This window comes from Bombina bombina, chromosome 5 (genome assembly GCF_027579735.1).
Source record: "Bombina bombina isolate aBomBom1 chromosome 5, aBomBom1.pri, whole genome shotgun sequence".
NCBI classification, from domain to species: domain Eukaryota; kingdom Metazoa; phylum Chordata; class Amphibia; order Anura; family Bombinatoridae; genus Bombina; species Bombina bombina.
In genome coordinates this window covers 1,065,614,690-1,065,639,866 of record NC_069503.1, presented here as the reverse complement: position 1 = coordinate 1,065,639,866, position 25,177 = coordinate 1,065,614,690, and the positions used below count along the sequence as shown (strand labels likewise).

General features: G+C 36.7%; 1 protein-coding gene across 3 annotated transcripts in view; it reads left to right on the top strand.

Moving 5' to 3' along the window:
* The window catches only part of MTSS1 (MTSS I-BAR domain containing 1), a 358,411-nt gene that overhangs the window by 106,031 nt on the left and 227,203 nt on the right, over nt 1-25,177 (top strand). For all 3 annotated transcript variants that reach the window (XM_053715346.1, XM_053715345.1, XM_053715344.1), the window contains exon 3: nt 1,609-1,682. In XM_053715346.1, the coding sequence (XP_053571321.1) occupies nt 1,609-1,682 (74 nt within the window). The remainder of the gene's footprint in view (nt 1-1,608; nt 1,683-25,177) is intronic.

Sequence of the window (25,177 nt, the reverse complement as noted above, 5' to 3'; positions counted from 1 at the left end):
ACCTCCTCGCTTGGCTGCTGAAATGAGTTTTTGGTTTCTAAAAATTCTTTAAAATTTAGTAACCCCTGTGATAAGCCTGTAAGAGGTTTTATAAATTTATGTAAAAGAGAATGGCTTTAGGAGCCATGTGTAGAGTTCACAGAAAAGTTAGTGACTTTTAGGTGTTAGGTGAATTTTAATGGGACATTATACACTAAATAAATGCTAGACTTGATGATGGATTTGAAGTAAAGATTAGCTTGATAATAATATATGCAGATGTATCTTTTAAATTATATAAGTTGTTGAACTTGCTAAGAAATAAGTGCAAAGATCTAGTTGCTATAAAGTAATGGGCACTATTAATGATGGGTAAGCAGAGTATGTTTTAATACAAGTATTTCATTTAGATAATGGGTAGTGTATTGTTAGACTATTTAAAGTGAATGTAAATTTTTGTTAAATTCCTCTTGCCTACTAATTCCAAATCTACTCTTTAGTTAAACCGCAATATTTAAAAAAATAATAATAATAATACTTGTCTATATTTGGTAATTAAACTTACCTCCGTTATATTTTTAAACTCCTCCCATCCTGTGCTTCCTGTATTTGCCCTGCATTACATTATAGAGCGGTCCCGCATGCTCAATTACGTAGCTCAGAAGTGTATTCACGAGCATGACTCAATTTGCGCATGCGTTTCCAAGTTTCAGGGCAATATGTGCATGCGTTCCGAAATTCATATGCTATCACCAGCGGCATCTGATTGCTCCTTAGTTTTGCGCATGCGCAAGTCGTGGACGCGCATTGCTTCTGTAACTGTCATCGGGTAGTTCACGCATGCGCAGTAACGTCCCGTGACGTGTCAGAATAGGGGCTGAACGCCCCGGGGTGAAAAACAAGATTTAATGATAGAAGTGTCAATCAAAGCCGAAATGAGGGACAAAATGGCGGGCGGAGTTATCGAGTATAATAATAGTAGGTAAATAACTATATATATCGTTTTAAGGTGCGATTTAGAAATAATCATGACTTAAAGTACATTTTTTTTATTGCAATGCACACTATGAGGATGAGCAACAAGCTTGACTTTACATGCACTTTAAAGGCACAATACAGTTGAAATTGAACTTTTATGATTTGGATAGAGTATGTAATTTTAAACAACTTTCCAATTTACTTCTATTATCTTATTTGTTTCGTTCTCTTGGTATCCTTTGTTTAAAATAATACCTAGGTGCGGTACAGCAGTGCGGTACTTTGAGCTAGCTACTGATAGGTGGCTGCACATGTAGGTCACAGTAGTGCATTGCTGCTAAGACATTGAATCACATTTCATCAATTAAGTAAATTACAAAGTTTTTTAATATTGTATGCTCTGTCTAAATCTTGAAGCTTTTTGGATTTTGTGTCCTTTTAAGAAGAGTGTTCTGTGTTATTTAATGGAGGCACAAGTGTGTGGATATTATTTTTGTCTTTATTTGTAAGCAACAAAATACATTTTTGGCAGTGTCCTCTGAATGGAAGTGTCAAGACTTGCTTTTTGAGTAATGGAGCAGATAACTAGCGTTGAGGGCCTTACCCAGCGACCTTACATTCTCATATTTACTCTGTTTTTTTTTGTCTTAGGACCACGGTAGTCGCAGCTGCTGCTTTTTTGGATGCTTTTCAGAAGGTGGCTGACATGGCAACAAACACACGTGGTAAGTGTCTCCTTTTCATCTTTTTTTCATGTTATTTCTTTTTATTGTCAGATGTTTATGCAACCATTGTTTCATCAGTCACTTAATGTTATTGTATATGTAATGAGATACTCCGTATCTGTTTTTTTTAACCTGTGTAAGAGTATTACTTTGTACCTTATATTAATAAAAAATGTTTATATGCAACAGAGAGACAAGGCACTATGTAATTAAGACTTAGAACCCTTTAAGAACTTTAGAGCATTGGGGAACCAATTGTACTTATAATCCTCAAAGGAAAATGCTTCCTTCATGGCAAATTTAACTTTTATTACAAACCGTACTATTTTATCCTAAGTATACACAGGTAAATGTGCTGATTTCTTGCATCTTGTACATTACTTCCATACAGAGGAGCCTTTTTTGATGCAAACTCTTGATTGCACCAAGTTTCTATGGAGCACAGTTTGGATAGTAATGTTCTTTAGTGTTCTTCTGATTCTCATAGTCCTCTAACCGGCCAGGAAATGAGGATCACTAATGGAGCCATCTTAACAACCATTGACTGATGAGCCTAGGGGCATACATGGATATAACCTGTAAGTGGTCCTTTTGAGGATTTGACCAAGTATCCCTTGAATTGATTAGAGTCATGAAATAAAGGCTACCGCCTGCGTTGCCAAAATATCTTCAAAGTTAACAGTAGGTGCATAAAGCTGCAGTGAAAAGCACATCTATGTGCAACTACCCTAGTTTTGGGACCGATTCATGATTATCTGGACAGACATATTTTGCATGCAGGGAACCTGCAGAAGTAGTTGACCCCCCTGCTGTCACACAACCATTCACCTAAGCATAGTTGCCTACATTTGAAGGTACACTTTTGAGCATAGCCACGCCCATGTATGGTTTGTATAGCCCTGACCACTCCAATTCACCTGAACACACAAGCATGTAAAATTACAGAGCATGTCATTTTTAAATTCATGTTTATTATTAAATGTACTTTGTTCTCTTGAGTACCTTTGTTGAAAAGAATATGTACATACCCTCAGCAGCACAAATGCACTACTGGGAGCTAGCTGTTTTTGATTGGTGGCTACACACATTTGTCTTTTGTCATTGGCTCACCATATGTGTTCAGGAAGCTCCTAGTAGCTCATTGCTGCCCTGTAGGTGACTTTGTGTTTAATCCCTTTGCATGATTTAAACACATAGTTATATGAAAGCAACAGTGTCCTAACATATTAGAGCATTTTCTTTGTGCAGGTTAAATCGTCATACCTCTCTTACTCTCAAGCACATAATTGGCATAGGAAGAATAACTTTACAGCAAATACCAAAATAAGCCAGCAAGTTTCACAAGCAGGTGGAATCTTGTGAGGTAAATAGTCATTTCTGATCTTTGCTGTGGCAGTGATTGTGGGCAGTGGGTTAATAGATACAGAAATGCTCCATTTTATTTTTTTCATAATCTGTGAATTCCAGTCCCAGCACATAAAGAGCCTGATGTGTTAATCCCCTGCTAATAAAAGACAATTACACATGTTCTAAACTGTGCAACACTATTGCCATTCCTTGCTTCCTCACACATTACATTCTAGTCTACCCACCCTTGTATTACACATCTCATGGTTCCCCCTTACCTGACTACACATTACATTCTACCCTATCCACCCTTGTAGTACACATCTCATGGTTCCCCCTTACCTGACTACACATTACATTCTAGTCTACCCACCCTGGTATTACACATCTCATGGTTCCCCCTTACCTGACTACACATTACATTCTAGTCTACCCACCCTGGTATTTCATATCTCATGGTTCCCTCTTACCTGACTACACATTACATTCTAGTCTACCTACCCTTGTATTACACATCTCATGTTCCCCTTACCTGACTACACATTACATTCTAGTCTACCCACCCTGGTATTACACATCTCATGGTTCCCCCTTACCTGACTTCACATTACATTCTAGTCTACCTACCCTTGTATTACACATTGCAGGGTTCCCCCTTTCCTGACTACACATTACATTCTACCCTACCCACCCTTGTATTACACATCTCATGGTTCCCCCTTACCTGACTACACATTACATTCTAGTCTACCCACCCTGGTATTACACATCTCATGGTTCCCCCTTACCTGACTACACATTACATTCTACCCTACCCACCCTTGTATTACATATCTCATAGTTCCCCCTTACCTGACTACACATTACATTCTAGTCTACCAACCCTTGTATTACACATCTCATATTCCCCCTTACCTGACTACACATTACATTCTAGTCTACCCACCCTTGTATTACACATCTCATGTTCCACCTTACCTGACTATACATTACATTCTAGTCTACCCACCCTGGTATTTCATATCTCATGGTTCCCCCTTACCTGACTACACATTACATTCTAGTGTACCCACCCTTGTATTACACATCTCATGTTCTACCTTACCTGACTACACATTACATTCTAGTCTAATCACCCTGGTATTGTATATCTCATGGTTCCCCCTTACCTGACTACACATTACATTCTAGTCTACCCACCCTTGTGTTACACATCTCATGTTCCCCCTTACCTCACTACACATTACATTCTAGTCTACCCACCCTTGTATTACACATCTCATGTTCCCCCTTACCTGACTACACATTACATTCTAGTCTACCCACCCTTGTATTACACATCTCATGGTTCCCCCTTACCTGATTACACATTACATTCTAGTCTACCCGCCCTGGTATTTCATATCTCATGGTTCCCCCTTACCTGACTACACATTACATTTTAGTCTACCCACCCTTGTATTACACATCTCATGGTTCCCCCTTACCTGACTACACATTACATTCTAGTCTATCCACCCTTGTATTACACATCTCATGGCTCACCTTACCTGACTACACATTACTAAGCTTCAGTATAACAGATGAGCACTCAGCACAGGTAAAGAAGACTAGAGCATCATTTACATACAGTAACTAAAGACTAGAGACAATGAAGTTAAATCATAATCCACAGTGCCCTCTGTGGTGGGAGTACTGCACTGCAGACAATATTAACTATAAAAACAGACTACATAAAACAAGGGACACACTTAAAAGGCAGGACAGGAAGCCAAACAATGGGACTGTGAGACGGCTGAGAAGGCCACTTAGTTGCACCTCAGAGGCCACCTGTCGATTCATAAATCTTTAGTACTAATTTGTGTTCTCGTTCAGGACCTGTGCCCAATAAAGTCTCAGGGCATAAGCACAGATGTAATTTTTTTTATGTTTGTTCTGTTTTTGACAAAAAGTGTTCATTTTTTTTAATGTCTTTTCTTTTTTTCTTTTTAATTAGACATTTTGTAATATATTAAGAATCTGTAAGACCTGACACTTTTCTGTCATTTGCTATGATACTTTTTAATAGGTTTTATTCATACTATGCACAAAATATGTAAGCAAAGGTAAAAATATATCATTCTGTTTTAATGTGAAAACAAAAAATTGCCATTATCTCATCCCTTGTCAGGATATTTGTTGTAAATTGGCTTTGACTTAGATTGTAGTTCTTTAGTGAACTTCAGCTGCATTTCAAAACCTCATAATCAATTCTGACAGAGAAAATATTAGGACACGACAAACATTGGACACAACAAAACCCAATTAAATATGACAACCTTTGGAAAGATCTGATTTTTGTTTTTTCTTTCTCTCATATCTATCAAAAGGACTTTTTTTTTTTTTTTTTAACTTACTGGAAGCAAAAGTCACAGCTGCCTTTGGTTCTTCCCACTGCGTTTCAAATGAGTGATCTTGTGAATATGCTTTTAAAGGCGCAATTTTTTTTTAATGTTTTATTTTTTTTAAATACATACTTAAAGGTTATTTATTATATAATTGAATCCCAAATACAATGTTTAATAAAAAAGAAAGAAAAAACAATATGAAATTGTTCTTTATTTTGCCTTCTGTTGCAGTAAAATACCTTTTTACAGTGTGTATCCTTGAACTGATCTTTGCAAAAAAGTTATTTGATTTTAAAACGTATATTCTGCATATAAATCTTTTGCAATGCAGTTCTTATTTGCTATGCATATATATTTAGTAAAATTATTTTATTGGAACTTTAATAAGTTTACTGACTCGCATAAACACTGTGACAATGAAGTGTGTGTGCACGAGCGTGCATGCACAAGTGTAATTACATAAATAAATAATGCGTCCTATAATTTTACTATTAATCATTTTATTTTAGTAAAAATTCTGATTATTATATTTATTGCTTGCTATATATAAATGAAATTATAAAAAAATTTGCACAAAAAGTTATTAGGGCTCAAAGATATGAGGTATCAGGTGTCACATTCTCTCTCTCTCTCTCTCTCTCTCTCTTTCTTTCTTTCTTTCTTTCTCTCTCTCTCTCTCTCTCTCTCTCTTTTTCTTACTTTCTCTTTTTCTTTATCTCTTTCTTTTTCTTTATCTCTCTCTTTTTCTTTCTCTCTCTTTTTCCTTTCTCTCTCTTTTTCCTTTCTCTCTCTTTTTCCTTTCTCTCTCTATCTTCCTCTCTCTCTCCCTCTCTCTCCCTCTCTCTTTTCTCTCTCTCTTTTCTCTCTCTCTCTCTCTCTTTCCATTTCTCTCTCTCTTTTCCTTTCTTTCTCTCTCTCTCTCTCTTTTTTTTCCTTTCTCTCTCTCTCTCTTTTCCTTTCTCTTTTTTTCCTTTCTCTCTCTCTCTCTCTCTCTCTCTCTCTCTCTCTCTCTCTCTCTCTCTCTCTCTTTTCCTTTCTCTCTTTTCCTTTCTCTCTCTCTCTCTTTTCCTTTCTCTCTCTCTCTCTTTTCCTTTCTCTCTCTCTCTCTCTTTCCCTTTCTCTCTCATCTACACACACACTCACCGGCCACTTTATTAGATACACCTTGCTAGTACAGGGTTGGACCCCCTTTTGCCTTCAGAACTGCCTTAATTATTTGTGGCATAGATTCAACAAGGTGTTGAAAACATTTCTCAGAGATTTTGGTCCATATTGACATGATAGCATCACGCAGTTGCTGCCGATTTGTCGGCTGCACATCCATGATGCAAATCTCCCGTTCCACCACATCCCAAAGGTGCTCTATTGGTTTGAGATCTGGTGACTGTGGAGGCCATTGGAGTACAGTGAACTCATTGTCATGTTCAAGAAACCAGTTTGAAAAGATTTGAGCTTTGCGACATGGTGCATTATTCTGCTGGAAGTAGCCATCAGAAGATGGTACACTGTATTCATGAAGGGATGGACATGGTCAGCAACAATACTCAGGTAGGTCATGGCATTTAAACGATGCTCAATTGATACTAAGGGGCCCAAATTGTCCCAAGAAAATATCTCCCACACCATTACACCACCACCACCAGCTTGAATCGTTGGTACAAGGCAAGATGGATCCATGCTTTCATGTTGTTTATGCCAAATTCTGACCCTACCATCTGAATGTTGCAGCTGAGATCGAGACTCATCAGACCAGGCAACGTTTTTCCAATTTTCTGTTGTCCAATTTTGGTGAGTCTGTGCGAATTGTAGCCTTTGTTTCCTGTTCTTAGCTGACAGGAGTGACACCCGCTGTGGTCTTCTGCTGCTGTAGCCCATCTGCTTCAAGGTTCAACGTGTTGTGCGTTCAGAAATGGTATTCTCCATACCTTGGCTGTAACGAGTGTTCTTTTGAGTTACTGTTGCCTTTCTATCATCTCGAACCAGTCTGCCTATTCTCCTCTGACATCAACAAGGCATTTTTGTCCACACAACTGCCGCCCACTAGATATTTTTTCTTTTTCGGACCATTCTCTGTAAACCTTAGAGATGGTTGTGTGTGAAAATCCCAGTAGTTCAGCCGTTTTTTAAATTCTCAGACCAGCCCGTCTGGCACCAACAACCATGCCATGTTCAAAGTCACTTAAATCACCTTTCTTCCCCATTCTGATACTCGATTTAGCAAGTTGTCTTCACCACGGCTAGATGCCGTAATGCATTGACTTGCTGCCATGTGATTGGCTGATTAGCAATTTGTGTTTCCAAGCAATTGAACAGGTATAGCTAATAAAGTGGCTGGTGAGTGTGTGTATATATACGGTGAGTGTGTGTATATATACATTTGATTTTCCTACTATGTTAGCTGCTGGGATGTTAAAAGTAAATACATGCTACACAAAATTATATATTCAAAGCATTAGCCTTAGAATAATATGTAGATGCATTTTTTTTACATATTTAAAGTATAAATTTAAAGGTTTAGTTCTATAAATTAGTTTCTATAAATTAATGGGCACCACATGTTTGAACAAAGCTGTGTGGATCCTGTTTGCCTGTTTTATATCTGTTCCTGATTGTCTTCAGCAGACGAAACAGATAAGGGGCAACTTAAGTTCAAACATGACGACTCCCATTACTTTATAGAAGCTCTGTGGAATTTAGAAAACCAACAATTTTCAAAGTTAAATTAGAGGAAAAAGGGACAAAATAAATAATAAAAGTATATTAAAAAGTTTTTTGTTTAACTAAAGCCATTTAGAACTTTTTATATTACAATCTCATACTGTTTAATACTGTTACATACAGGGCTCGACAAACCCAGTAGTCAGGGAGCCACAGCCTCCTAGAATTTTACCCCTGGTTCATTCCTTTTTGGGTTATTCTCAATATATCTATATACAAATGCCAATGCCTGGCTCCTAAATTTTAAACAGATTTGTCGGTCCCAAATAATTGAACCACCGCTTTACCTTCTACACCCCTGCCAGACAACTTCGATCGGCCGACCAAGCCCTCGCTGTCATCCCCCGCATCAGGAAAACCACAGCGGGAGGCAGATCCTTCTCTCACCTGGCTGCCAAGACTTGGAACACCCTCCCGCTGCACCTTAGACAAGCTACCGCCCTAACTAAGTTCAGAAAGGACCTCAAGACCTGGCTCTTCGACTGAACTGCAACCCTCAGCGCCTTGAGACCCTCACGGGTGAATAGCCGCGTTTTACAAGAACCCAATAGATAGATAGAGATAGAACCACTGGTTTAAAGGGACAGTCAACGCTAAAATTGTTATTTATTAAAAAGTTAGATAACGCATTTATTACCCATTCCCCAACTTTGCACAACCAATATTGTTATATTAATATACTTTATAACTTCTGACTGTTTCTAAGCCACTAGAGACAGCCTCTTATCACATGCTTTTTTATTAGCTTTTCACAACAGGAGACTGCTAGTTCATGTGGGCCATATAGATAACATTATGCTCATGCCGGTGAGTTGTGCACAACACAGCACTAATTGGCTAAAATGCAAATCAATAGATAATAAATAAAAAGTCATGTAATCATGGGGCTTTCAAAAGATGTTTAGATACAAGATAATCACAGAGGTAAAAAGTATATTAATATAACTGTGTTGGTTATGCAAAACTGGGGAATGGGTAATAAAGGGATTATCTATCTTTAATGGCATCTAATACCCTTATTGCTTTCAGTTTCACTCAATTACTTCTAAAGTGCTAGATTTTACTTGCTTTGTAAGGTTGATCTATAGCCACAAATCTAATAATTTTCTTCCAAAAGAACTGAAACATTTTACGGTTTTGAGGTTTTGTGCTGTTTTTAATGCCTGCAATCCAGTTAATGAAAGAGCTGAGCTGCAGAGATTTGATTGCTCATTGTGCTTATATCAGCATCCAATCCTAGAATGTCGGACCTTGCTGGAAATTGTCATTGTGTGTTAGAGCATGTTTGTACTCTGCGGAATATGTAAACACTCAGAAATGTTTGGAATTTGTTTTATACCTGATTAGCAGCTACTAGGCATCTTTCATGCTGTTCTGTTTATTTTTATTAAAAATGTCTTAAAGGGACACTAAACCCACATTTTTTCTTTAATGGTCCAGATAGAGCATGCAATATTAAGCAAATTTTGATTTCTTTCTTAAGACACAGTGAGTCCACGGAATCATCAATTACTGTTGGGAATATCACTCCTGGCCAGCAGAAGGAGGCAAAGAGCACCACAGCAAAGCTGTTAAGGATCATTTCCCTTCCCACAACCCCCAGTCATTCTCTTTGCATTAGGTGCAATGAGGAGGGGAAAATTAGGTTAGACTTGCTGTGCTAGCCCGCCGGGCATTGTGGCTGAAACCTCAGCTGAGAAGCCTATATATGGCTTAGTGGTACAACCTAAGCTTTATTGTTCTGCAGTTGCAGGTTCAACTTTTTAGGTTGCCTCCAAATCCACGCTTCTGGCAGTTCTTTTCAAGGATGAGACCTTGTTCAGACTAGGCCTGGCAGAATTATCCTCTGACTTTACAAGAGAAATAGATTATTCCACTTGTCAAAAGAGTAAGTCTGAAGGAATGTTCTCCTTTTCCTCTTTCTGCAGGGTCAGTCATGTTTGTTGGAATCCAACCATACTTAGTTGATTCTAAGATTCCTCCCAGGGGCAGATAGAGTATGTGCAATCTAAGTATGATGAGAGGTATTCCTTGAACTGGGTTCAGGGCCTTCCTCTTTGGGAGTGATAGTTCCAGTCCCAGTCTGGGAACGGGATCTAGGTATTTTCCTTGGATTCTCCTTTGGTTTGAGAGGGTCTGTTTATAATGAACATAGTCCTGAAGGATGTGTATTTATTGTTCCCATTATTTGGGATCTTCTAAAGTTCTGATTCTTGTCATCCTAGGAAGACCTTTAGGTCTTGGAGTATTGCAATGGTGATCTTCTGCACAATATCACAATATATGATTCAGGTGTCATCCTTCTTCGAGCAAACTCTCTTTTTAAGAGGTCTTGTCCAATCTTCTAACCCATGGATGGGAGATGATTCTGGAGAAGAGTTTCATCCACAAGGGAGATTTTTTTGGCTGAATAGATTATCTATCTAGGAGAAGATTTCTAACACAGGTCAGTTTATCAAGGATTTATTCCATTTCCTTGAACACAAAACAAAACAGAAAAGGGCGCTTACGTTCCTGAAGTCAATCAGATGTATGTGAAAGCCGGTTGCTCTCTTGAGCCGGAAGTAGTACCAACGGAGATACGTGATGTGTGTGGAGTAAGTCTTCCGTCCTTGAAATTATGTAGGAGTGGACGCTGCCTGTAGTATGAAGATGTGTATTCGCCAATCACTTCCGGAAATAGTGGAACTGTAAAAAGAAGACAGAAACTGTTGGACTTTGGTTCCACACAGACAACTTGTGTCTATTTAATATCACTGAGGATTATCCTACAGCAAGTGCCACACTTGGTTTTCCATTACGGCTGGGGTGCCATATCACTTTGAGAACACCCTCCTTACACCAGTGGAATCTAAGTCTGGAGATCACGTTTTTAATGCCGACTTTTACTTTTTATTCTGTAAGTAGCCATTTGTCTATGTGCGCTTACCTATATTAAAATTTGCTACACTTGAATCGGGCTGCGCCTGTTTCTGTCTTCTTTTTACAATTCCATTTCCTTGCTCTGCTAACAGGAACAGCTTAGCCATTTTACAACCAGAAGGTTTGGGTTCTAGCTGCAGTTAATTTGATCTTCACTTTTCAGTGATTCAATGTAGGGAGGGAATTGGCCTTATGGTTATCATGAACATCAATCCCTTTGCTATTTTCCATAGACTGGAGAACATTAGGGTCTGTCTCCGAGGATAGATCTAGAACAGTCTACAAGAGACTCTCTCCCGTAGTGGTTTCTCAGGAGTATTTGTCTCAGGGTGCATGCTTCTAGAGACATTCCTGGGTGATGTGACCACGGATGCCAACCTGCTCGGCCGGGAAAATGTCTGGGTCCTTTTTACGGTGCAGAAGTGTCTGCACTCCTCTTTAACATCTTGGAGTTGAGAGCGTTTTACAATGCTCTGATGGCTTAGCTTCAGTTGTCCTTAACTTGGTTCCAGTCGGACAATTTCATCTCAATGGTTTACATCAACCACCAGGGAGGAACTTGGAGTTCCTTCGCCTTGTAGGAGGTGACTTGGATTGTTCAGTAGGCGAAAGCTCTCAATTGTTGTCTGTCTGTCATCCACATTCCAGGAGTGGACAGCTGGGTTGCATCCTGGGGAGTGGGAACTCTTCTAGAGGGTCCTCCAACTTAACCCTCAAATGGGGTTACCGGAGTTGGATCTGATGGCGTCTCGGCAAATTGCCAAGCTGCAAAGGTACGGTTTGAAAGAGATCCTCTGGCCACTTTGATAGATGCTCTGGCGGTTCCTTGGGTTTTTAGGCTGGCATACCTGTTTCCTCCTTCTACAAGTCTTTGCTCATATCAAACAGGAGAGAGCGTTGGTAATTCTAATTGTTCCTGCGTGGCCTCGCTGGGCCTGGTATGCAGACCTAGAGGAAGTTATCTCTTCCACCTTGGAGACTGCCTCTGAATAAGGACCTTCTGATCAGGGTCCCTTCTCTCATCCAAATTTTGTTTTTCTGAAGCTGTCTGCTTGGAGATTGAATGCTTAGTTCTCTCTAAGCGTGGTTTTCTGAGTTGGTCCTTGTGACCATGATTCAGGCTTACAAGCCTGTTACCGGAAAGATTTTCCTTAAGATATGGTGTTCATATATTTATTAGTGTGAATCCAGGGCGACTCTTGAAGTAGGGTAAGGATTCTTAGAATTTTGTCCTTTCTACAGGAAAGGGTCAATATTTCTGCATTTCCTTTTTGCTGCATAAGCGTTTGGCGGACATGCCAAATGTGCAATTTTTTTGTCAGGCCTTGGTCCATTTCAGGCCTGTGTTTTTAAATCTGTTGCTCCTCCTGGTATCCTTAACATTGTGATTAATGTTTTGCAGTGAGCTCAGTTGAGCCTTTGCTTTCCATAGATATTAAGTTGTTATCTTGGAAGGTTTTATTATTGCTTTCTCTCCTGCTCGGAGAGTGTCGGATCTCTCAGGTTTGCAGTGTGATTCATCTCATCTTATTTTTCATGCTGATGAGGCGGTTCTTCGCACTATGTTTCCTAAAGTGGTTTCGGACAAGGTTACCTGTCTTGTCCCTCCCTAATCATCGGTGTCCTCTAGCTTGGGTATTGATTCCCAACAGTAATTTATGATTCCGTGGACACACCGTGTCTTAAGAAAGAAAACAAAATTTATGCTTACCTGATAAATTTATTTATTGACACGCCCCCCCCCCTTTATTTTAATTTAAGACAGTTATTTTTAAATTTAACCTCAGGCACTTCTGCATCTTGTGTTATTATTTCCTTTTTCCTCATTTTCCTTCGTTCGAATGACTGGGGGTTGTGGGAAGGGAAGTGATACTTAAAGGGACACTGAACCCAAATGTTTTCTTTTGTGATTCAGATAGAGCATGCAATTTTAAGCAACTTTTTATTATCCATTTTTCTTTGTTCTCTTGCCATCTTTATTTGAAAAAGAATGCATCTAAGCTTTTTTTTTTTTTGGTTCAGTTTATGGACAGCACTTTTTTTATTGGTGGATGAATTTTTCCACCAATCAGCAATAACAACCCAAGTTGTTCACCAAAAATGGGCCGGCATCTAAACTTACATTCTTGCAGTTCAAATAATAATAATACCAAGAGAATGAAGAAAATTTGATAATAGGAGTAAATTAGAAAGGTGCTTAAAATGTCATGCTCAATCTGAATCACAAAAGAAAAAAATTTGAGTTCAGTGTCCGTTTAACAGCTTTGCTGTGGTGCTCTTTTCCTCCTCCTGCTGGCCAGGAGTGATATTGCCAACAGTAATTGATTCCGTAAACTCACCTTGTCTATAAATAAATACATTTATTAGGTAAGCATAAATTTAGTTTTTACTCATGATCAATTTTTCTTCGTTCTCTTGCTATCTGTATTTAAAAAGCAAGAATGTAAAGCGTAGAAGCCGGCCTATTTTAGGTTCAGCACCCTGGATAGCGCTTGCTTTTTGGGAACTACATTTAGCAAACCAATAAGCAAGCATAACCCAGGTTTTGAACCAAAAATGGGCCGGCTCCTAAGCTTCACATTCCTGCTTTTTAAATAAAGATGGCAAGAGAATGAAGAAAAAATGATAATAGGAGTAAACTAGAAAGTTGCTTAAAATTGCATGCTCTATCTGAATCATAAAATAAAAAAATTGGGTTTAGTATCCCTTTAAAAGGACATTAAACACATTGAGATTGTAATATATAAAATGTGTAATTATATGTATATATAATATAACATTGTATTATGTGTTCATTATTTATTTTGCCTCCTTTTACTGTAATTTTTTTTTAATGAAAATGGTGGGTTTTCCAGTTCCTATTGAAAATAGAAGGGTATACTCAAGCCTTAAAGGGACAGTAAACACCTTCCAATTACAAGACATCACCGTTCTTTTGCTGTAGAATAAGACTAGCCGAGTCTAAACGTTTTTGAAACAAATTACCATTTTTTTTTACTGCACTTTATTTGTCTGAAATGTTTTTTTCCCCTGTGCACGTGTTTACTGTTACAGCTTTTAACATTCTAGCATGTCTTCTAATTAAAAAAAAAAAAAAAAAAAGATTTCTGTTCTTGTTTTCTTCCTGCGCAGGATTTATCCTCGAGAGATGTTGACAGCCCAGATGTTGATAGCTCTGTTAGAACAAGCAAGTTAATTTGTGGTGCATTACGATTTCTTTTTAGCACCCAGTGTCTCGGCCCAACAGGATAAAGATTGGATAACTTGCTATAGACCTTTTTTTTCTTTATCTGTTGATGGTTTTCTTATAAAAGTAATAAAAAAGGGCATATGGGGTTTACATTATCTAAATCAACTCCATCTTTTCAAGGACAGTGGTTAGTTGTATTAATGTCATACTGATAACTGCACTTTCTAGTGGAACAATTAGGATATTAAATGTGTTTTCTAAGGTTTCGGCTGTCCTTGCTAATTGCTGTAACTGGTATCTTATTTAAAGATGCTCATTTGATATTATCGACATAAAAAATCCATTAGGTGTTTTGTAGTAGTTTGTGTGCCCTGTTTTTTTCTGCTCTGAAGGTCACCACTAAAGCTCATTTTGGAATTCATGTCAGACCTAAATTAGTGCTGCTTTGATGCGTTTTGCCAAGGTTTTTTTTTGTTTTTTTTTACAGAGCAATGGATAAAGTAATTGCCATAGCAACTCACATGGGTTCACAATCCATAGCAATTGTTGCCGGGCTATAGGATGAGAGCAAGGATGAGTCTTGCCTATGTCTTGAAATTAAAGGTTTATGACAGAAATGGAATCTGTATAATCTATGCTGGATGCAGAGTCTATGGGGGGCTATGTGTTAGGAGGAAGATTGTATGATGTCTGCATTACAGCGAGTCGAACCTGAAAACGCATCTGCAAATTTATGCAATGTACTGATTGCCCTGATTAGATTTTTTTTAAAATTCTATTCTGGCATAAAATGTATTTATTTATTTTGGTGGAAAAGCAACTTTACTTATCTGAACATTTTCTAATAAGGAAATGGAATTTTATATCACACTGATCATTTTTATAGTCCCTCGTAGTTTGTTTTTTAACTTAGATATAGAATGCACTGAACCTCTTTATAGAAGGTCCTCACATATAGTTGGAGTATCAATAGTGTAAAAATTGTGTGTTCTAATAAATTAGAGGATATAGCATGCAATTCTAAGTCTAGCAGCCCTACACCTCTATGTTTTTAACACCTACAAAGGTGATAAAGTGCTGCTCAGGTCCCAAGCAAAAACTGCATCTAAATAATTGTATTTTTTATGCCCCCTCCTTTTTATAATTATATACCATATGAGCAATGGGAGTTGGCCTAATCATCCAATGAAAAATTTAGCCCAAAATTCACATCTTGACAGTTTCAAAATAAAAAAAACTTTAATGTATCATTTTTACCACTATAATCGTTTTCATATGCATGTTTTATTTTAATATAGTTTATGGTATAAAAACCACACACACTACAACAGCACTGTTTTCAAAAATCTCTCACAGTCTGTCACAGTGAAAATGATTATGCCGTTGAATAGTTTGTTTTTATCAGTGAAAACTTTATCCATTTATTTGAGCAACATTTTTTTCAAAGCACAACCTGCCATTGTGCACTGAAAGCCAACAAGGCCTGCAATGTTATTGTGTGAAAGCCGGTTATTATATCAAAGAGAGGCAAATCAAAAGGAATGTGATCATTTGTAACACTCTGTATAATGGATGTATTTTATGCACAATATAGTAATAATATTAAATGCTGCATCTGCCAGAGAGCCTTAGTGCTGTCATTCTGCTTAATGCTGGCATCCGCACTCTTGTCTTTCTACCCAGCGCAGGTTACATGTTTGTTACATTCTAAACCTGCCAGGAAGTTTTCTTGTAGAACCATCACATCAATATGTGTGACTTATTTGTCCTTCAGTCACAGGGAGGTCTCCTCATTTGTGAATAACCTTTCCATTCAAGCTGTGTGTGCCTCTGACATTTTAGCCTGATAGGAATCTCATAGCAACCACTTAATTGTAACTACAACAAGACCTCTTAAACATCCATCTACCAGGGGTTAAATAACAGCTTTTGTGTACGGCCCTTTCTGCCTCACTGATAGTGTGCTGCTGGATGACATCTTCCTTCAGATGTTATGTGATATAATGTTGCCATTACACTTGCATGTCAGCAATGTATATCATTATACACACACACACGTGTATATATATATATATTAACCCATTGGTTGCCAGTAGTACACAGACATTGTTGTAGGAGCAGGCAGGTTAATATCAAGGGTGGCTGGAAACCTGCACAGTGTTTACCATCTATCTGGCCCTGTGCATATCCAGATGGCCTGGAATATAAATTGGAAATCCGCTCTTGAGCCTACCTGGGTATGCAGTGGTGGTTGGGGGCGTAATGTGCATACCTGCGTATTTAAGACAATATTGGTTTTGGTAAATATTTTACTACAGTCTTCGCATTTAAGGAAATGCTGATTCCAGATCAGACCATCACCTTTACAGAAATTAACACCATATTTCAGATCCGGCTCTTCAGCTAAGATCACCATATGCTCCCTATAAATTGAGCACAGACAGAGACCTAGCAGACACATTGCGTCTCTGTGAAGCTCTGTGCATGCTGCCAGCAAGCTGACTTCATCTAATGATTCATTTTGGCTCCTGCTGCGGAGGTGATACATTCATGTGTGTTTGCTAATAATGACGCTTACCTAGAATAGCTCTTTCATTTGCATTGATGTTGATCTACTTTACATCCAGTGACAAGGTTATAGCTAGACCCTGTGTATGCAGAATGCCTGTGCTACACTTTATGTCATGGGTATAAGATTAATAAGGAAAGCCTCAGGTATTGTGACAATTGGGGAAGTATAGACATTAGTGCCTTAACACACAAAATATCCACCAAATAAATGCATTGGCTATGTGTTATTCCCTATAGATCTTTATGTGCAAATAGAGCTGCAATTTCAGCCATGGTTTCTGGACAGCTATAATTTTACATACAAATAAATAGAATGAATTACACTTTATTTAACATATATGCAAAAGAGACATTACCATAGGTGGAATGCTGCAGCAAGTTAGGGGGAATGGGTGCGATTACTTCCAACCTCCTTTGACAACAGCTTGCTGTCTAGCAATCATCTATAATTAAAAAAGATGCTACAATTGGCGGATTATATATAATAACACCGCTGTTAGAGGCTGTATAAGTTTTTTCGAACACGCTGAGCACCAGGCTCCGCCCACCGACACGTTTCCGTCACTGTAGCGTGACACGCGCTTACCAGGCCCACAAGCCCTCATTTTTTAACTTTGAGATGTTACATTATATGGCTAATGATCTCTAGAACCTTGGAAGTGAATTTTCCCATTCTTCTAATAGCCAATTGTAGCATATTTTTTAATTATAGATGGTTGCTAGACAGCAAGCTGTTGTCAAAGGAGGTTGGAAGTAATCGCACCCATTCCCCCTAACTTGCTGGAGCATTCCACCTATGGTAATGTCTCTTTTGCATATATGTTAAATAAAGTGTAATTCATTCTATTTATTTGTATATATTATAGTGTATAATTCTACACTTGGCTTAAATGTCACAAATCCCCTCACCTTCCCTAACCATAGTACAGCTATAATTTACACATGCTGCAGGGAGGAATAGTATTGCTGGGGAGCACTGTTTACTGTTCCTCCCTGTACGCCCTGCAGCATGTGTAATTCATAGCTGTCTAGGAACACAACCTGGTCCAAAAAAAATGTTCTTATGTTTTTGTGTAGCTGTATATTTTGATCGTCATTATTGACTTAAAATATTTAGTGACAATTTACTATAATACCAACTTATCTGCAGTTTTAAACATAATTCTTTACCTTCTAGTGCTGAACTGATGGTGCCCCTGACCGCCCCTCTGCTCTTCGCTCATTTAAATAAAAAGTGCAACTTAAATAGGTATTGTAGATATGTGTCTAAACATTTTATCGCTGCCATTTATTATAAAGGACCATTAAAGGACATGAAACCCAATTTTTTTCTCATTCTTAAGATAGAGAATTCAATTTTAAACAATTTTCCAGTGTACTTCTATGATCAAATTTGCTTCATTCTCTTTAACTATGGGGCGCGAGCTGAGCACATCAGGTGAGCCAATGACAACAGGCATATATGTGCAGCCACCAGTAAGCTGCTAGCCTACAGTACTGTACTGCTCCTAAACCTACCTGGGAATGCTTTTCAACCAAGGATTTCAAAAGCAAATTAGAAAATGGAAGAAAATTGGAATGTTCTTTAAAATTGTGTGTTCTATCTGAATCATGAAAGTTTACTTTTGGCTTTACTGTTGTTTTAAATACACTAGAATTGCATTATCAACAAATACATAATTTAAAGGCAATTTAATAACATTTAGTCTGAATTTCAAATTAGTAACAGATTTTTTTCTGGCAAATTTCAAAGTTACGTCCATTTTCTGTGCCTCCTGTATCATGTGACAGCCATTAGCCATTCACAAATCACATATATACGTATATATATATATATATATATATATATATACATATATTATTAATTCTTGCATATGCTCAGAAGGAGCTGGTGCCTCAGAAAGCATGTATATAAAAAGATTGTGCACCTTGTGATAAAGGCAGTAAATTAAAAAAAAAAAGTTTGTTTTAAATTGGGTGCTCTATCTGACCCATAGAAGTTCAATTTTGACTTTATTGTCCCTTTTAAAGGAAGGAAATATAATTTGAATCGACTTCTATTATCTAATTTGCTTAATTCTCTTGGTATCCTTTGTAGAATAAGCAACAATGCACTACTGGGAACTACCTGATGTTTCTACCAATTTTTCTATACTGATCCATATCCTCAATATATTCTGTCATTTTACAGAAATCCTGTCATTATAGTGCTTGGTTGTCCTATACACTTGTGTATCCTGTGAGACTTCATACTTTATTCATTTCACAGGGATTGTAAAGGAAAATCTGTGGTGGCATTTTACAGATAATTGAGCCAGGAAATTAAAACTAATATTGGGAGTATGATCTTTTATTTTTTTTAAATTTGTTAATAAACTCTCTAAATTATTATGAAGAAAACATCAATTTGTTTTTAAATTAATATGATCTGGCATTATTTGAAGTGCATAAAATCAATAGTTAGTTAAGGACTGTTAATAATAATTAAAAACAAATGTAATTTAACTCCATGATCTCTAATGCTTATCTTGAATCCTAGAGAGGTGATAATTGGTGCTACTCACTGTGCACAGTGAACTGATTGGCGCACAAGAGCAGTGATTGGCGCACAAGAGCACTGATTGGCGCACAAGAGCACTGATTGGCGCACAAGAGCACTGATTGGCGCACAAAAGCATACTACACACCAATCAGTATGTATATACTCAATAAGATTGATACCTCTGGGGTGTGTAAGTGCCATTAATCTTTAATGCTGAAAAAACAAAAAACTAAATTGCTTTTATTTAAGAAGTTTATATTGCAAATTCATTCCAGTAGAACAACCCAAGTGTACTATTGACTTACATGTCCCGTTAATGACTGTTCCAGGATCCAACACAGAGGGTCATTAGTAGTAGTCAAAAACTTAAATAGATTGGATAGATCATAAAGTTTCAAACAACTTTCCAATTTACTTATGTTATGAATTTTGCTTAGTTCTCTTGGTATCCTTTATTAAAGGGTAATCCTAGGTGAGTTAGGAAAGTGCGTATCTTTAGTTATCTGGTAGCAGTTCTTGCAATATTATTTAATGTTATACATAGTTGCAAACACTGCTGCTATAGATTTGCTAAAGATGTGTGTACACTCCTAAACTCCTATCAGCCTATCTGGATTTTCACTTCAACAATGGATACCAAGAGAACAAAGCAAATTTGGTAATATAAGTACATTTGGAAGTTGTTTAAAGACTTTACTGTTCATTTAATGATTATACATTACACACATGAACTAGCAGTCTCTTGTCGTGAAAAGCTAATAAAAATGCACGTGATAAGAGGCTGTCTGTAGTGGCTTAGAAACAGGCAGACATTTTATGGTTTTAATGTTATAAAGTATATTAATATAACAATGTTGGTTGTGCAATGCTGGGGAATGGGTAGTAAAGGCTTTATAAACAATAACAATGTTGGTGTTGACTGTCCCTTTAAGTATATACCATTCTCCCTTCTGTAATCATTGTGGAAAACCCCAGGCGTTCTGTGTATTTCATTATCTTTCATTTGTTGAGGTCACTGCTGGCCATTTCCAAGGAAACACAAATGTATTTGATAGAATAGATGGGCTCAGCCTGTGCTTTGCATGTAATCTATAAACACCTGAAATGCCAGGAATGCAATTCTATATGAAATAGTTATATTTGTAACGTCAGGATCACATTATTTGTGTTTTACCCATAAAATGAAGTGGAAAGCAAAAACATATTCTCTGCATATTAAAGAACAGCATTAAAAATATTACATTTTTTTTCTAATGAAAGTTAAGCAAATGTTTAAAGGGACAGTAAAGTCAAAATGAAACTTTCATGATTCAGATAGAACATGTGATTTTAAACAATTTTCCACTTTACTTCTATGATTGAATTTGTTTTGAAAACACGGAAGGGGACTGCACTCTCAGACTGTGGACTGGGTACACATCCCATGACCCTGCAACATGCTCAGCCCTGGGTGCTAATAGCACTCTCAGGAAGCTGTGCTGTCTCCAGAGTCACAGGCAGTTAACCCCAGACTTCACTTGACTTGACTGACACTTTATGATGAATTATATGCAATATATTTTCTATTTTCAAGTCCTGTGAGTGCCCTTTCATTTGGAGAACTTTATGCATGACTTTTAAGGAGTCACCCAGGCACTGGATTAGCTACGGCTGAAGGAGTGAGTGCATAACAAATGTGTGTGTGTGTGTGTGTATATATATATATATATATATATATATATATATATATATATATATATATATATATATATATATATATATATATATATATATATATATATATACACATACATACACACACACATATTTTTAAGGGACATTAAAGGGATAGGACAGTCAAAATAGAGTATGTAATTTTAAGACACTTATAAATTAACTAGTATTTTCAAATGTGCTTTGTTCTCTTGGTATCTCTTGTTGAAATAGAATACGGTCATATCCTACACTAGTGGGAGCTAGCTGCTGATTGGTAACTGCACACACTTGTCTCTTGTGATTGGCTAACTAGATGTGTTCAGCTAGCTGCCAGTCTTCCTTCAGCAAAGGATAACAAGAAAATGAAACAAATTTGATAATATAATTAAATTGGAAAGTTGTTTAAAATTGTATGTTCTATCTGAATCACAAAATAAAATGTTGGGGTTTCCTGTCCCTTTTAAACACCACCTCATTTTTTTTCCCTAAAAATTGTGCATTGTCCCACGCTCACTATAGAAAGCAAAAATCTAAATTTGTAATTTAGGTTGTAAAAAATGCTGCAATTTGCCTATACTACCTATTTGGTTTGGAGCATTTTCAGGTTACAGAATTTGTTTGGGGTCTCTGCAACTTCCACAATTTTACTTGGTAAAGGGATTTTTTTTACACATTTGTTCTTCTCTATACCCTTGGATACTTTTCTGTAGAATTTGTATTTACTATACACAACGTCTTTAGGAGTTTTTGATGAGAACCATCACGTTGTCTGATCTAAGGTTTGTTTTACACACCCAGACAGATATTTGTGGCGGAAGGGAGGCCGCGCTGTTGCTTCCTCTTTATTGAGACCACAGATGTGGCTTTGTATATACCTGCTTTGTTATCACTGTTTGATGATTTCATTGCTGAGGCTTCAGTCATCCTTTGTGACGTTTGTATGTGTGTTGTGTTTGTATACTTGGTACATATTTGTTTCCTATATACAGATGTCATCTCTTTGTGGTGAAGTGTTTACTTTAGCTTGCTCTAAATTCATTAGTCAGAATATGGGTTTGTTGTTCATCACAAATACAACAGCTTTTACAGAAAAAGCAACATATCATATCATATGGACATATTCTGTAAATAATAATGTGTGAGTCACATTTGTGTCTATAGAAAAAGAAAGCATCTAGAAAAAAAAATGAAGTTTTCTTAAAGGAACGTTGAAGTGATCCATTAAAGGTACATAATACACTTGCAAAAGATTATGCTTCTCCCACACCCTCTACAGAGGCCTGAAAGCAAATTATCTAACCTAAAATGCTGCAAATTGTGTAAATTAGCTACGTGATTGCTTGGAGCAGTGGAAAACTAATTTACTGCTAGCCCTAATGCCACTACTAAAGAAGGTAGGATAAACACATTCACTATGCATTTAAAAACGCATTTAATCTCTTTTTAACATTGTGTTGCTTAAAGTAAAATAAAACAACTCATACATACAATAATGGAAGTGTGGTATTAATGGTAATCCATCACTTCTGTGTTTTAAAGTGTGTGTTCAATTAAATTTGTTTGGTGCCCGCAGCTACTGTAATTTTTTTATCATATAAGATTACATGCCATATACTACATCATAACTTTATCAAATGTGACATGAATCCCAAACATGTTCTTTCATGATTTAGATAGAGCATGCAATATCATGCATGATTAAGGGCCTGCGAGTCGAAACGTTGCAGCATATCCATCTGTGTGTTTAAAAAATATGAAATAAACTATGGATTTTAATGGTGCTGTGGACCTCTATTGAATTTGTATTTCATTGGGAATAGCCGTTGTCCCGGTTCTACAGCGGGGATACAGTTCAGGTGCTGTGCTTTGTTACAAACTTTACACACGTCTGGAGCACTATATGGCAGCAATTTTTAGGAATGTTATCCATTTGCAAGAGCATTAGATGGCAACACGATTTTCTCCCATGTAGTGCTTTAAACACCAACCTAGGTTTTTTTTTCACAAAATTGGAAACGTTTTCAAAAGTCTATGCTTTGCAAGAATCACAATAGAAAATGTTTGGGTTTCATATCCCTTTAAATGCCATATACACTTATTGCATTGCAATAGAGCTGAAACCACCTGTGCTGCCTCAGTGTAAAATTTGCAGAAATTGTATCATTTAGTGTTTAGATCATTAACTCTAAAGCCAGCTAACATAATTCTAAGTGACATTTTACCTATTGTAATGGCATATTCTTCTTTGTAAGATTGGCATAAATACCTAATTTATAAATACAGCTTAACAGATGTTTAAAATAGAAGTTGCAGAATATATTCCGTTTTCAGAGACTTTTGTTTTTAAAATGTCAGTTTTCTTCATTTTAGACGCAGTAGTCCTTTGTTTTATGTGAAATCGACAAATTTCACATAGGAAATGGATAAAGTTATACAGTAGTTACTGAAAAAAACAAAATTCTTCATACAAATCATCTTCATTCATATAGTTTACAACTTTCTGCAAGCCGTGAATACTGTTTCTTTTAGGCACAGCGGGAGTAAAGGAATTAAACTACATCAAAATGATTAACTAAATAAGAGTACAAGAGTACAATATTAAATGTTTGGAATTAAGATTGTACTTAATGTTATAAGAGCAGATAAAGTTTGGGCAAATGAGGGAGATGCCTGGAATGAAGTGAGGGTTGGCAACCCTACTGAAGGATCTTTTCTAAGGAAAGGCAAGAGGGGAAGGTTTCTCCCTCTCTTTCTCCTACTGCCGAGGTGGGAACAAAAATGCATGTTACACATCACCAAATATATATACATGCGCTTGGTTAACGGTGATTGGTTTTGGATTATTCATTGCAAAAGACTTTTAAGATATGCTGCTTTAAATTTGTGTATAATGTCCGTTTAATAAATATGGTTAATAGCTTTTTCAGATTATATGAACTGAAATGTCTGTGCAGCCCATCAATTTTACAGATCTGTCTTTTTTATAATTACATTTTCTGAAATTCACACTTTTTCCGCCAGAGCCATGAACCACATAATGCTTTGTAATCTATTTCTCACCCATTTGTCATTAAAAGTATTCAATTAGGAATTTCTATTAATAAATAAGTTATGTAATCAGAACACTTTGTTTTGTTTTTTTATTATTATTATTTTTTTTGCTAACCAAGAAGAAAACACATTTTTTGTTTGTTTGTTTAAGTGGGTTGGTGCTTTCTTCATGGAAATATTTTTTTTTTTTTTTTTTATTATTTTTTTTTTTTTTTTTTTTAGAATTTAAAGAGCCAACTCTTCCAATTCTAAATTTCCTTTTTGAATTAAATATCAAAACAGTATCCACAGATCCTGTTCCTATATAGAGTTTACAATGTCCACTTTATGGAAGATATGAAATACTTGCAGTTTTTATTTTTATTTATTTTTAAAAGCTACTTTTTATCTCAGTCATGCAGGTAAATGTAACAAATGTTTGTAAAGATGAACTGTTCTCCATGTAAGTTTTGCTTAGTGAAACAAAGATGATCACTTAAAACGTCAGGTAACCTTACTTAAAGGGACACTGAACCCAATTTTTTTCTTACATGATTCAGATAGAGCATGAACTTTTAAGCAACATTCTAATTTACTCCTATTATCAAATTTTCTTCATTCTTTTGGTATCTTTATTTGAAATGCAAGAATGTAAGTTTAGATGCCGGGCCATTTTTAGTGGACAACCTGGGTTGTTCTTGCAAATTGGTGGATAAATTTATCCACCAATAAAAAATTGCTGTTCAGAGTTCTGAACCTAGAAAAAGCTTAGACGCCGTCTTTTTCAAATAAAGATAGCAAGAGAACGAAGAAAATTTGATAATAGGAGTAAATTAGAAAGTTGCTTAAAATTGCCTGCTCTATCTGAATCACGAAAGAAAAAATGTGGGTTTAGTGTCCCTTTAAAGGGACATTCAACACCACAAATGTTATTGTTTAAAAAGATAGATAATCCCTTTATTACCCGTTCCCGGGTTTTGTATAACTAACACTGTTATATTAATACACTTTTTACCTCTGTGATTATCTTATATCTAAGCCTCTGCAGACTTCCCCCTTGTCTCAGTTCTTTTGACAGACTTGCTTTTTATCC